The 12,973-nt window shown below is 47.0% G+C and overlaps 2 protein-coding genes across 3 annotated transcripts in view; both read right to left on the bottom strand.

Moving 5' to 3' along the window:
* The window catches only part of LOC115083733 (oocyte zinc finger protein XlCOF6-like), a 177,930-nt gene that overhangs the window by 142,734 nt on the left and 22,223 nt on the right, over positions 1-12,973 (bottom strand). The gene's annotated exons all lie outside the window — the stretch shown is intronic.
* On the bottom strand, positions 200-7,002 carry LOC115085984 (oocyte zinc finger protein XlCOF6-like). The gene is made up of 3 exons (XM_029592567.1): positions 6,949-7,002; positions 1,116-3,523; positions 200-229 (listed from the first exon to the last, which is right to left on the bottom strand). Exons 1-3 carry the CDS (start codon positions 6,980-6,982, stop codon positions 200-202), a joined length of 2,472 nt encoding a protein of 823 aa, XP_029448427.1. The 5' UTR covers positions 6,983-7,002.

Below are 12,973 nucleotides of genomic sequence, written 5' to 3' on the forward strand. Positions count from 1 at the left end.
TATATAGTTATTAATGAAGGTTTTATCACACTCGGTACAAGACAGTGGTCTCTCTCCGGTGTGGATTTTCTGGTGTGAGATTAGTATATATTTACTAATGAAGGTTTTCTCACACTCAGTACAAGACAATGGTCTCTCTCCGGTGTGGATTTTCTGGTGCGAGATTAGTATATAGTTACTAATGAAGGTTTTCTCACACTCAGTACAAGACAATGGTCTCTCCTGTGCCCTGGAAGAGCAGGAAGTAATAAAATAAAATTTAGGGAAAGGTAGATTAGGTTTAGGGGTGGGGGGGGGAGAGGAGACAGGTAGAGGGAAGAAGTGTAGGTAGGGGGATAGGGAATTCTCTCCCACTTCGCTCCTTAATAAACTGGGAGGGAAGGGGGGAAGGCCTGATAGCGTCGCCGGACATATATTACATAGTTTGCAACTCCAACATTACTCTCTGAATTAACGGTACTGAGGCAAATCCACCATTACTCTCTGCATCAATGGTACTGATGCAATTCCAACATTACTCTCTGCATCAATGGCAGGGGGTGGCAGGAAATTGGAATCAAGCAGTTACCAACACGGGCCCTGAATTTGGCAATCGGTGAAACAGATAAGTATGGGAAAATAAGTGTGAGAGCTTGCTGGGAAGAGTGGATGGGCTGTTTGGTATTTTTCTGCAGTCATTTCTCTCCCTTGTGGATTCTCATGTGTTTTGTGAGGGCACTCTTCACACTGAATCTTTTATTACATTCAGTACATGAGAATGGTTGCTCCCCTGTGTGGATTCTCATGTGACCTGTGAGGGCACTCTTCAAAGTGAATCTTTTATTACAGTCAGTACATGAGAATGGTCGCTCCCCAGTGTGGATTCTCATGTGACCTATGAGGGCACTCTTCAAAGTGAATCTTTTATTACAGTCAGTACATGAGAATGGTCGCTCACCTGTGTGGATTCTCATGTGACTTGTGAGGGCACCCGTCTCAATGAATCTTTTATTACATTCAGTACATGAGAATGGTCGCTCCCCTGTGTGGATTCTCATGTGTTTTGTGAGGGCACCCTTCATAGTGAATCTTTTATCACATTCAGTACATGAGAATGGTCGCTCCCCTGTGTGAACTCTCATGTGTTTTGTGAGGTCACCCTTCAAAGTGAATCTTTTATTACATTCAGTACATGAGAATGGTCGCTCCCCTGTGTGGATTCTCATGTGACTTGTGAGGGCACTCTTCACAGGGAAGCTTTTATTACATTCACTACATGGGAATAGTCCCTCACCGGTGTGGCTTCTCATGTGACTTGTGAGGGTACCCTTCACAGTGAATCTTTTATTACATTCACTACATGAGAATGGTTCCTCCCTTGGGTGGATTCTCATGTGAATTGTGAGGGCTCGCTTCACAGTGAATCTTTTATTACATTCACTACATGAGAATGGTTGCTCCCCTATGTGAATTGTCATGTGTTTTGTGAGGGCACCTTTCCTAGCGAATCTTTTATTACATTCACTACATGAGAATGGTCTTTCACCAGTGTGGACTTTCTGGTGTTCGGAGAGGTGCGATTTGTTAATGAAACATTTTCCACATTCAGTACAGGTGAATGGTCGCTCCCCTGTGTGGATTCTTACGTGATTTTTGAGGATACTCTTCATAGGGAAGCTTTTATTACATTCACTACAGGAGAATAGTCCCTCACCTGTGTGGATTCTCATGTGTAGGGTGAAGGCACTCTTCACAGTGAATCTTTTATTACATTCAGTACATGAGAATGGAAGCTCCCCTGTGTGAATTCTCATGTGTTTTGTGAGGGCACTCTTCACGGTGAATCTTTTATTACATTCAGTACATGAGAATGGTCGCTCCCCTGTGTGAATTCTCATGTGACTTGTGAGGGCACTCTTCACAGTGAATCTTTTATTACATACAGTACATGAGAATGGTCGCTCCCCTGTGTGAATTCTCATGTGTTTTGTGAGGGCACTCTTCACAGTGAATCTTTTATTACATTCAGTACATGAGAATGGTCGCTCCCCTGTGTGAATTCTCATGTGACTTATGAGGGCACCCTTCAAAGTGAATCTTTTATTACATTCACTACATGAGAATGGTCGCTCCCCTGTGTGAATTCTCATGTGACTTATGAGGGCACCCTTCAAAGTGAATCTTTTATTACATTCACTACATGAGAATAGTCCCTCACCTGTGTGGATTCTCATGTGTAGGGTGAAGGCACTCTTCACAGTGAATCTTTTATTACATTCAGTACATGAGAATGGAAGCTCCCCTGTGTGAATTCTCATGTGTTTTGTGAGGGCACTCTTCACGGTGAATCTTTTATTACATTCAGTACATGAGAATGGTCGCTCCCCTGTGTGAATTCTCATGTGACTTGTGAGGGCACTCTTCACAGTGAATCTTTTATTACATACAGTACATGAGAATGGTCGCTCCCCTGTGTGAATTCTCATGTGTTTTGTGAGGGCACTCTTCACAGTGAATCTTTTATTACATTCAGTACATGAGAATGGTCGCTCCCCTGTGTGAATTCTCATGTGACTTATGAGGGCACCCTTCAAAGTGAATCTTTTATTACATTCACTACATGAGAATGGTCGCTGCCCTGTATGAATTCTCATGTGGTTTGTGAGGGCACCTTTCCAAGTGAATCTTTTATTACATTCACTACATGAGAATGGTTGCTCCCCTGTATGAATTCTCAAGTGTCTGGTGAAGGCACGCTTCACAGGGAAGCTTTTATTACATTCACTACAGGAGAATGGTCTTTCACCTGTATGGATGCGGTGGTGCAACATTAGCATACTCTTTTGAGTAAAGGTTTTCCCACACTCCATACAGGTAAACGGTTTGTTTTGAGTGTGGAGTTGCTGGCGATGGGTGAAGTTTTTGTTTCTTAAAAAATATTTTCCACCTTTACTGCATGAGAATGGTCGTGCTCCGGTGTGGATTGTGTGTTGTAATTTTAGTTTATACTTACTAATTAGACTTTTCCTCCTTTTACTGCAGGGTAAGGGGTGCTCTGGTTTATGTATGTTTAGGTGCACTTTTAGATTTTTCTTCTGCCTGAAGGTTTTGCCACATTTGTTACAAAGAAATAGTGTTTGGAGGGGGTGGGATTTCTGGTGCAATAGTAAATGCGATTCCTTACCAAAGCTTTTACCACAGAAGTCACACAGAAAGGATTTCTTCCCTTCCCCCTCCCTCTGGTGAAGGTCAGAAGTATTTTGATCACTGTTATTGCTCTGGAAGGGGTTCTCTGTGCTCACATGTCTCTGGTGCTCAGGGATGACTTTGACCTCCATCTCACATACAGTGACACCATCCTGTAAGTCTCCTGCAGGGTCTCTCTGCTTCTCTGACTCCTGCTGACTAATCCTCGTGATTCTCCTCTCAGTCCCCTGTGAAACATTTTCAAAGACATTTCCTGATTCTCTTGGGATCAGTCCTTCTTCCATAGGATGTTCTTCTCGATTCTCCTCCTTTATGTGCTGTGTGACCTCATCAGTTGCTGGTGATAGAAGAAGACATTAATCATGCATTAGTGACCATGCAAGTGGATCTGGGTTTCTGATCCTATAATCACTGCTCTGGCAGTGTCGCACAGTGATAGAGCTGCACATTTCTGACCAACCACTGGTGACCATGAAAAACTTCTAACAATGGGGTTTGCACCAAAAGCCTTATGAGATGAGCTCCTAAATATGTATAACCTAGAGGAGAGGAGAAAGAGGGAAATATGATAGAGACACTTACATACCTGAAAGGTAATAATGCTCAAGAAGTAAACGTCTTTTGAATGGAAAATAATTTGTAGAGCAAAGGTCATGATATAAAGTTCAAAGGGGGGAGATATTTTTTGTTCATAGAAAATGTGGTGGATGCCTGGAATTACCTCATGAAAGTGTTGGAGATGAAAACTGTAATAGAATATAAAAATAACAGCGGGATAAACACAGAAGCGAGAGATGGAGAGAATGAGAGATAAGAGGTCAGGAATATAAGCAGCTTGCTGAAAACAGAGCGGATACTCCATAGATAAAACCTGAGAGGGAGAGAAGAGGGAGGAGAGTGGGGGTAGGATAAGCTTGGAGGGGAAGGAAGAGAGTTACCATGGAGGGACAGGACTGAGTTTATTTATTTATTTATTTGAAGGTTTTTGTATACCGACATTCGTTAAGAAAACATCACATCGGTTTCCATAGAACAATAATTAGCCAACAGGGCTTTACAATGAACTTGATATGATAAACTGGGGAGGGGGAGAGCAGGGAAGGAGTGGGGAGGAGGGGGTGGGATTAAGGTGGGAGGGAGAAGACGGGTAGGCTGTACAAATATGTTAACATAAAACATAGTTAAATACAATTATAAATAGCGTACAAGGTAATTATAGTTAATACGAATATAGATAATGTACAAGAATTGATAAAGTACAGAGAGTACTTGGAGGAGAGAGTAAGGAGAGAGGAAATTGGTAGGGGATCTAGTAAGGGTGAAGGGAGGGGAAGGGAGCCTAGGGGTGGGAATAGAGGGCTCATGAGTAGGATTGGGGGAATAGGAGTAGGGTCGGGCTCATGAAAAGGATTGTGTTTATGAGTAGGATCGGGCGAACAACCAGGTCTTGAGGTTCTGTCTGAATTTCTTTGTGCAGGTTTCAAGGCGAAGGTGGGTGGGCATAGAATTTCATAGGGAGGGTCCAGCTAGGGATATCGCACGTTGTTTGGTGGTTGTTAGATGGTAGAGTTTGGGAGAATGTTTGCAGTGTAGGGTGCTCTGGTAGGTCTGGAAGAGGAGCGTATATGTAAATGTTCTGAGAACCAGAGCATGTCTGGATTGTGGATGGTTTTGTGAATAAGTGTGAGGGTTTTGAATTGAATTCTGGCTGTCATGGGGAGCCAGTGGAGTTGTTTGAGTATAGGCGAAATGTGTTCTTTCCTGTGGGTGCCTGTCAAAATTCTTGCCGCAGCATTTTGAAGTAGCTGCAGGGGGGCAAGGCTGTTCTTTGGGAGGCCTAAGAGTAGAGCGTTTGCATAGTCTATTTTAGATAAAATGAGAGCTTGTAGGGCTGTTCTGAAGTCATTGTGGTGCAGAATAGGTTTGAGTTTTTTGAGGGTGTGTAATTTGAAGTAACAGTCTTTGATGGTTGAGGAGATAAATTTCTGTAGGTTGAATTGTGGGTCAAGTGTGACACCTAGGTCTCTTACAAATTGCGAAAGGACTGGAAGAGAAGGGGGGGAGTTGGAGGGTATGGGTGCTTGGTTGATGGGTTGCGGTGAGATGATCATGAGTTCAGTCTTGTTGGGATTAAGGGCTAGATTGAGTTGGATGAGTAGACAATTGATGGAAGAGAGGGCACAGTCCCATCTTTTTAGGGCGTTGGAGATGGAGTCGGTGATGGGGATGAGCACTTGCACATCGTCGGCATAGACGAAGTGTGGGAGGCCAAGATTTGAGAGTAGCTGACAGAGGGGGAGGAGGTATATGTTGAACAGTGTGGAAGATAAGGAAGAGCCCTGTGGTACGCCCCTTGTGATGTCAATTGGCTCAGATTCATGGTTTTCAATTTTTAGCTTGTATTGTCTATCCCTTATATATGAATTAAACCAGCGAAGTAGGGTCCCAGAGATGCCAATGTCAGCTAGCCTGTCGAGTAGTATGGAATGGTTGATAGTGTCGAAGGCTGCAGAGATGTCTAAAAGTTATCCAGAGAAGGGCCGGTGTGATGACAGTAAAGACAGGAAGATTCTCTTAGCGTGAAAGGTGATGGCTTAATGAGAGGAAGAAAACTTTGTAAAGCAATGGACAAGGCAGAAGACAGAATGGCCGAGGATATGAAGAATATGGGAGGCTGACAGGCAACTGATGTTCTCAATGGACAGAAGTGGGGAATGAGATTGGGTAGGGTTAGTGTCAGGAAGAGGAAGGAGAATGGATCCGTAGGTAGGAGAGAAGGGAAAAATGGCCCTGAGACAGCTAGAAGTATGCAGACAAGCTGAAACCTCCCTATTGTATCAGTGCATGGGGTAATGACATTCATGAAGCAAGCTCAGGCCTCTTGTTACTGCTGTTCATGTTCAGCTAATTGTAAAACAAGAATGTAAGCGACTGTACGTGCACGTGGGAGCCAGTGAGCAAAGATACGCTGGAGTTTTAAATCTCGTGCACAAGTACGTGGGTATGATGTAAAATAGGCCTAGCATGTGTACTCGAGCAGATGTAAAGCACATTTCTTCCTTAAGAATTTGTCGGCTTTAACGCGTGCAGGGAAGAGGATTTTAAAACATGCTCAGGCTAAAGCCATTCCCAGTTTTACCCATTAGCCCACCAGCTTGCCCAGTCTCTCTCGGGGTCATCCAGACGCTTCCAGTTCTTCATCCTGCTCTCCCCCCAGTTGAGCAAGACCCCTCACCCTATTGTGTTAGTCCTAAAAAAGTGATTTCTGCAGACTTACACCTCATCAGGAGCAGCAGGAAACAGACGCAGCTAACAGTGCGCCACGAGCAGCGGCTGCCGGATTTACACACTGCACTGCTGGCCCCGCCCCTTTTATAGCACGAGAAAGTAATTAGCAGCTTTTGAAATTCATGTCGCTCACATGCGGCCACGTATTCATCTTTTACTGCCAGTAACGCTTTTAAAATTTGGCCCATTCAGTTCTGTATCCGGGCAGGTGGGATCAGTAGTCCTGGGCCTGCTGCAGTCCCTTGAGAAACTTTGTGGATGCTCCCCAGCAGGTGCCTCATGTAAGACATCTGAGATAAATTCCTAGACTGATTCACAAGGGGCCGGTCTCATGTGAGAGAGACAAACAACCAATCTCAGGTGCCAGCTCAGACACAGAGCAATGCTGGAGCTGGAGTCAGGAGAAACGTCACAAACGACCTTCAGTAAATCAGCCCTCGAGTCCGCTAAACATGCAGATAATGCAATTTTTACCTAGGGAGATGAGGGTCTCATAATTCTCCTTCATCACCTCCCTGTAAAGCTCCTTCTGCCCTTCATCTAAATACCCCCACTCCTCCTGGGAGAAAGAGACAGCAATATCCTCCAACGTCACCCGCACCTGAAACACAAACCAGAAACACTCAGAGACACGTGGAGGGGCTCAGGGTGCATTAGATCTCAGCTGGATTTATTCTCCTAACATTTTATCATGGAAAAGAGGGCACCAGGACCCCTCTTCCCCAGGAAATGCCAGATTTGTTGTCCCTAGAATCAGTTTCCTCCATAGACCCCAGGGTTTTCAAATCAAACTGGAAACCATTCCCTAATACCAAAGACAAAGAGTATGAAATGTCATTGTGTGGATAAATCACATTAAAATAAAAAGGAAGCTATAAGAAGAGCATTATCCAGAACATCAGGAACATCTGGTTCTATTCCATCAGGAGGACTCACTGTGCTAAATCCTAACAGGGCAGGAAGAGTTTGGTGTCCTGGGCAGTGACATATCTCCCATTGTGATGTACGAATTCTGTATTCAGGGGTGTTGCAAACCATGGGCACATAGGGATCGTGCCCCAAATCTCAAACAGCTGTTTGGTTTCCTTCTCTGCAGGGCAAAGGAAAGGAGAAATTAATACTTACCTGATAATTTCCTTTCTTCTACATTCAGGCAGGTCAATCCACACAAATGGGTTATGCATCTCTACCAGCAGGTGGAAACAGAGTAAAAGCTGACATCAAGAACACATAGCCCTGTCCCAACATCATTTATTTATTTAACATTTTTTATATACCGAGGTTCTAGAGACAAAATCACTAAGCACTTCGGTTTACAGACAACTATTGAAATGACTGACGTGCGTCTTACAGAGAACAGGAAACATCAGCCTACAAGTATTCTCTGGAAAAGCCAAACTGTACAAACTGCTCATAAGAACATGCCATACTGGGCCAGAACAAGGGTCCAACAAGCCCAGCATCCTGTTTCCAACAGTGGCCAATCCAGGCCACAAGAACCTGGCAAGTACCCAAAAACTAAGTCTTTTCCATGTTACCGTTGCTAGTAATAGCAGTGGCTATTTTCTAAGTCAACATAATTAATAGCAGGTAATGAACTTCTCCTCCAAGAACTTATCCAATGGAGAAATTACTTAGCTGATATTTTCGTTTTCCTTAGTGTAGACAGATGGACGCAGGACCAATGGGTATAGTGTACTCCTGATAGCAGTTGGAGACGGATCAGATTTCAATCTGACGTCAGCCCCTAGTACATAAACCCCTGCAGGAAGTGCAGGCAGTGCAGCTCTTCAGTATTCTCCTCGAAAAGCATTGTGGATATATGTGTGACTGACTAATTTGATTAACTTGGATAACTTCATAACTTGGTTAAACTTTATAACTTGAATAACTTGATTAACTTGAACTGGTTGAATTGACTATATAGCTGGAGACCGCCAGTGTACTGAACCGGAGAAGCGTCGACACCCGGCAGGATGGATGCCCTAGGTAAATGAAAACGTGGCTTACCCCCTGAATCATTTGAAAGACCATGCGTATCGGCAGCCAAGGGTGGATGCGGAGTCCATCTGTCTACGCTAAGGAAAACAAAATTATCAGGTAAGTAATTCTCCATTCTAGCGTGTAGCAGATGGACTCAGGACCAATGGGATGTATAAAAGCTACTCTCGAAGTGGGTGGAAGGCTGCCCGTGAACCACTTAGTACTGTTCTTGCAAATGCCATGTTCTCCCGAGCCTGAACATCCAGACGAGCTAGAATCTGGAGAAGGTATGGATGGAGGACCATGTCGCCACCCTGCAGATCTCGGCGGGTGTGACAGCATTCTAGTTTCTGCCTAGGATACTGCCTGGGCTCTGGTAGAATGGGCCTTGATCTGTAGATGCAGTGTCTGCCTGCTTCTACGTAGGCCTCCTTGATAACTTCCGTGATCCAGCGGGCTATGGTTGCCCGCGAGGCCGCTTCCCCTTGTCTCTTTCCACTGTGAAGGACGAAAAGGTGGTCCGTTTTTCGCTGTGGATTCCGACATTTCCAGATACCTGGATAGGAGTCTGCTGATGTTGAGGTGGCATAGACTACGGGCTCTTTCGAACGCTTCAAGTCATACCGACGATGGTAGCGAGATGGTCTGGTTAAGATGGAAGTGTGAGACCACTTTGGGAAGGAACGAAGGGACCGTGCGTAGCTGGATGGATCCCGGGGTGAGCCTAAGGAACGGCTCACGGCAGGACAGTGCTTGTAGCTCCGAGATGCGGGCGGGCAGAACAAACTGCCAGGAAAAACGCCATCTTTAAGGTTAACAGGCGGACGGACATGCCTCAGAGGAGTCTGAAGGCGGTTCCCGCTAGGAAATCCAAAACGAGATTGAGATTCCACAGAGGCACCGGCCAATTTAGTGGTGGGCGAATGTATTTGACTCCTTTCAGGAAGCGTGACACAACCGGGTAAAAAGGCTATGCTGTCGCCCTCGCTCCTGGAGCCGTTAGCAGGACAATGCGGCCACCTGTACCTTGACTGGAATTGAGGGACAGTCCCTTCTGTAGTCCGTTCTGTAAGAATTCCAGGATCTTGGGAACTTTAAATGAGTGTGGCTTGATGTCGTGGTCTTCGCACCAGGCTTCAAATACTCTCCAAATCCTTATGTACGTTAACGATGTGGAGAACTTGCGTGCTCGGAGGAGGGTGTCGATTACAGCCCCCGAGTATCCGCTCTCTCTCAGGCGAGCCCTCTCAATGGTCAGACCATAAGAGAATTGAGCTGGGTCCTCGTGGAGGATCGGACCTTGTTTAGCAGTTCCCTGTGTGGAGGCAGAGGTGGGAGGGGGGGAGGTTTCCCTGCCAGCAGTCTTCTCATGTCTGCGTACCACGGTCTTCTTGGCCAATCCGGAGCCACCAGAAGAACTAGTCCCTGTGTAGCTGTATCTTGTGAATGATTGCGCCTAATAGGGGCTACGGTGGGAAGGCGTATAATAGGGTCCCCGGTGGCCAGGTCTGTACGAGGGCATCGATCCCTTGGGACTGCAGTTCCCGCCTGCGGCTGAAGACTCTGGGTACTTGGGCGTTGGATCTGTTTGCCAGAAGGTCCATGTCCGGTGTCCCCCACCGTTTCACTATCATTTGGAAGGCTGCAGACTACAGCCTCCATTGTCCTGGGTCTAGACTTTCCCTGCTGAGGTAGTCTGCCGTGATGTTGTCTTTCCCGGCGATGTGGACGGCTGAGATCGCCTGGAAGTTTACTTCCGCCCACGCCATTAGGAGGTCTATTTCCAGAGACACCTGCTGGCTTCTGGTTCCCCTGCCGGTTGATGTAGGCCACTGTTGTGGCATTGTCTGACATTACTCTGACTGCTTTGTCTCGGAGTCTGTGCTTGAATCGTTGGCAGGCTAGTCTGACTGCCCTCGCTTCTAGGCGGTTGATGTTCCATCCAGACTCTTCTGCATTCCACTGCACTTGGGCGGTTAACTCCTGGCATGTGCCCCCCATCCTCGTAGGCTGGCGTCTGTGGTGAGCAGGGTCCAGGTTAGGGACGATAGTCTTGTTCCCCAGCTCAGGTGGCTGACCTGTAGCCGCCACTGTAGCTGGGTCCGGACTCTGCCCGGGAGTGATGGACGTACGGTGTAGTTCTGAGACTGTGGATTCCAATGTGATAGAAGTGAGCGCTGCAGGGGTCTCATGTGAGCTCGCGCCCATGTCACTACTTCCAGAGTGGATGCCATCAGACCGAGGACTTGCAGGTAATCCCATGCTTGGGACGAGGTTCGCTCAGCAGGATTTGTAACAGATTCCACAGTTTTGATCTCCTTGTGGGAGTCCGGTTGACCTTGTCTTCTTTGGTGTCGAACCGGATCCCTATGTATTCTAGAGACCTGTGAGGGTTGCAGACAGCTTTTATTTGTGTTGATCACCCATCCTAGGCTCTCCAGTAGAGTTTTGACTCTGTTGGTTGCTTGGCGGCTTTCCTCTGGGGATTTCGCCCTGATCAGCCAATCGTCTAGGTAAGGGTGTACAAGGATTCCTTCCTTCCTCAGTGCTGCCGCCACCACCACTATGATCTTGGTGAACGTCCGGGGTGCTGTGGCTAACCCGAAGGGTAGTGCCCGGAACTGGTAGTGACGGTCCAGGATTTTGACACGTAGATAGCGCTGGTGTTCCTGATGAATTGGGATGTGTAGGTAGGCCTCCAAAAGATCCAGGGATGTGAGAAACTCCCCCGGTTATATCGCCCTTATCACAGATTGTAGGGTTTCCATGCGGAAGCGGGGAATCCTCAGGTGGCGGTTGACCGACTTGAGGTCCAGGATGGGTCTGAATGTTCCCTCTTTCTTGGGAACGATAAAATAAATGGAATAATGTCCAGTATTTATTTCTTGGGGAGGTACTGAGGTTATGGCCCGAGGGCCATTAGTCTGGACAATGTAGCTTCCACTGCCGCCCTCTTGAAGAGGTCGTGGCAGGGAGACTCCATGAACTTGTCCGGAGGGGTTCGTAGAAAATCCAGGTAGTACCCCTCCCGAATGATGGCTAGGACCCACTTGTCCGAAATTATCTCGACCCATCTGCAGTAGAATATTTATCTATTTAATTTATTTAACATTTTTTATATACAGAGGTTCTGGTAACAATGTTACCAATCACTTCGGTTTAGGTTTAGGGTTAGTCTGCCCCCTATGGCTTCTTTCCTTGGACAGGTCAGCCGAAGCTCATTGTGGGGTGCGGCTGGGGCCTGTACCCGAGCTGGTTTTCCTCTTGTTGTGCTTGTTCCGAAAGGACTGGTTCCTGCCTGTGGGACGGGGAGCTTGATAATTGCTCCTGTAAGGGTTGAAGCGCTGTGAACTTCTGCCCCTGGAGAACCTGGGGAAGGGTCACTGGTTTCTCTTTGTCTTATCCTCCGGCAGGCGCGGTAATGGGGTTTCTGGGGGTGCCATGGCTGTCGGCGCGTAAATTCTTAAGCGCTCCGGTGTGCCTAAGATGAGCGTGTGAGATATGCGCGTAGCTGTGCGTCTGGGTAGATATGCGCACAGCTCGGTATGCGTACAGGGTGCGCATATTCTTGTGCGCCCGGCCCTCGTGCGTGCAACTTATGCGCACAAGGATTAGTGCGTGTAAGTCTATGCGCACATGTGCTTTGTGCGTCTAGCTCGGTTTTGTGCGCTCGGTTGAACGGCGAACGGTGTGGCGAAGAGGCCCAAGATGGCGATGGTGAGCACGCGGGCAATATGGCGACTCCTTCGGATGGTCTCCACGTGGGTAGACCCTTGGAATAGCCGGGGCCTGGCCCTGTTATAGGGCGGATCAACCCGGTGGCACAGGTCCCGGCTGGTGACCTGTGCTCGTCCTCGATCCTTGGAGACCGGAATCAAGCAGAAGATTTCTACCTTACCTTGTCTTCGGCGCTTCCTGGTTTCGTCTCCGTCTGCGGGGGGAGAGGGCAAATACCTTCACTGCTGCGTTCGAAGGTGCACCCGCTGCCTCTCAGCCGCGCCCGAATATCGGGGGCTAGGACCATGCCGCGATTCGGCCACTGGACCGAGGCTCACCTCCAAGGGACCACGGAAATCACCTCGGGAATCTCAACTGGGGGAGGGACCTGAGGGTATCACCGCAGGAGAGCGGGGCTCGTCTTCAGGTAGGATTCTCCTGTAAATTTAGTTTTCTTCTCTGAATTTGGTTCTCAAGCTGTGAGAGCGTGCAGACAGTACCTAACTGCTATGGAGACGGAAAATACTGGAGAGCTGCACTTCCTGCAGGGGTATATGTACTAAGGGCTGATGTCAGATTGAAATCTGATCCGTCTCCAACTGCTATCAGGAGTGCACTATACCCATTGGTCCTAAGTCCATCTGCTACACGCTAGGAAATAATGTATTTACTTCTTTCTTCTTTGGAAATGCAAATAATTTTAAATGATTAATTGCTAACTGCTGTAAACCGATTTGATATGCTTGCATGAAAAGTTAGTATATAAAAAGTATTAAATAAATAAAGTATAAAGGCTTAC

The sequence above is a fragment of the Rhinatrema bivittatum genome, chromosome 2, assembly GCF_901001135.1.
Source record: "Rhinatrema bivittatum chromosome 2, aRhiBiv1.1, whole genome shotgun sequence".
NCBI lineage: Eukaryota > Metazoa > Chordata > Amphibia > Gymnophiona > Rhinatrematidae > Rhinatrema > Rhinatrema bivittatum.

Excerpts from the sequence above, each read along its gene's own strand:
- LOC115085984 (XM_029592567.1), bottom strand. The coding sequence starts at position 6,982 with ATGAAGGAGAATTATGAGACCCTCATCTCCCTAG. Across the intron at positions 3,524-6,948 it reads TGAGACCCTCATCTCCCTAG|CAACTGATGAGGTCACACAG; the intron begins GTAAAAATTGCA and ends TTCTATCACCAG. Across the intron at positions 230-1,115 it reads ACCTCACAAAACACATGAGA|GGCACAGGAGAGACCATTGT; the intron begins GTTCACACAGGG and ends CTGCTCTTCCAG.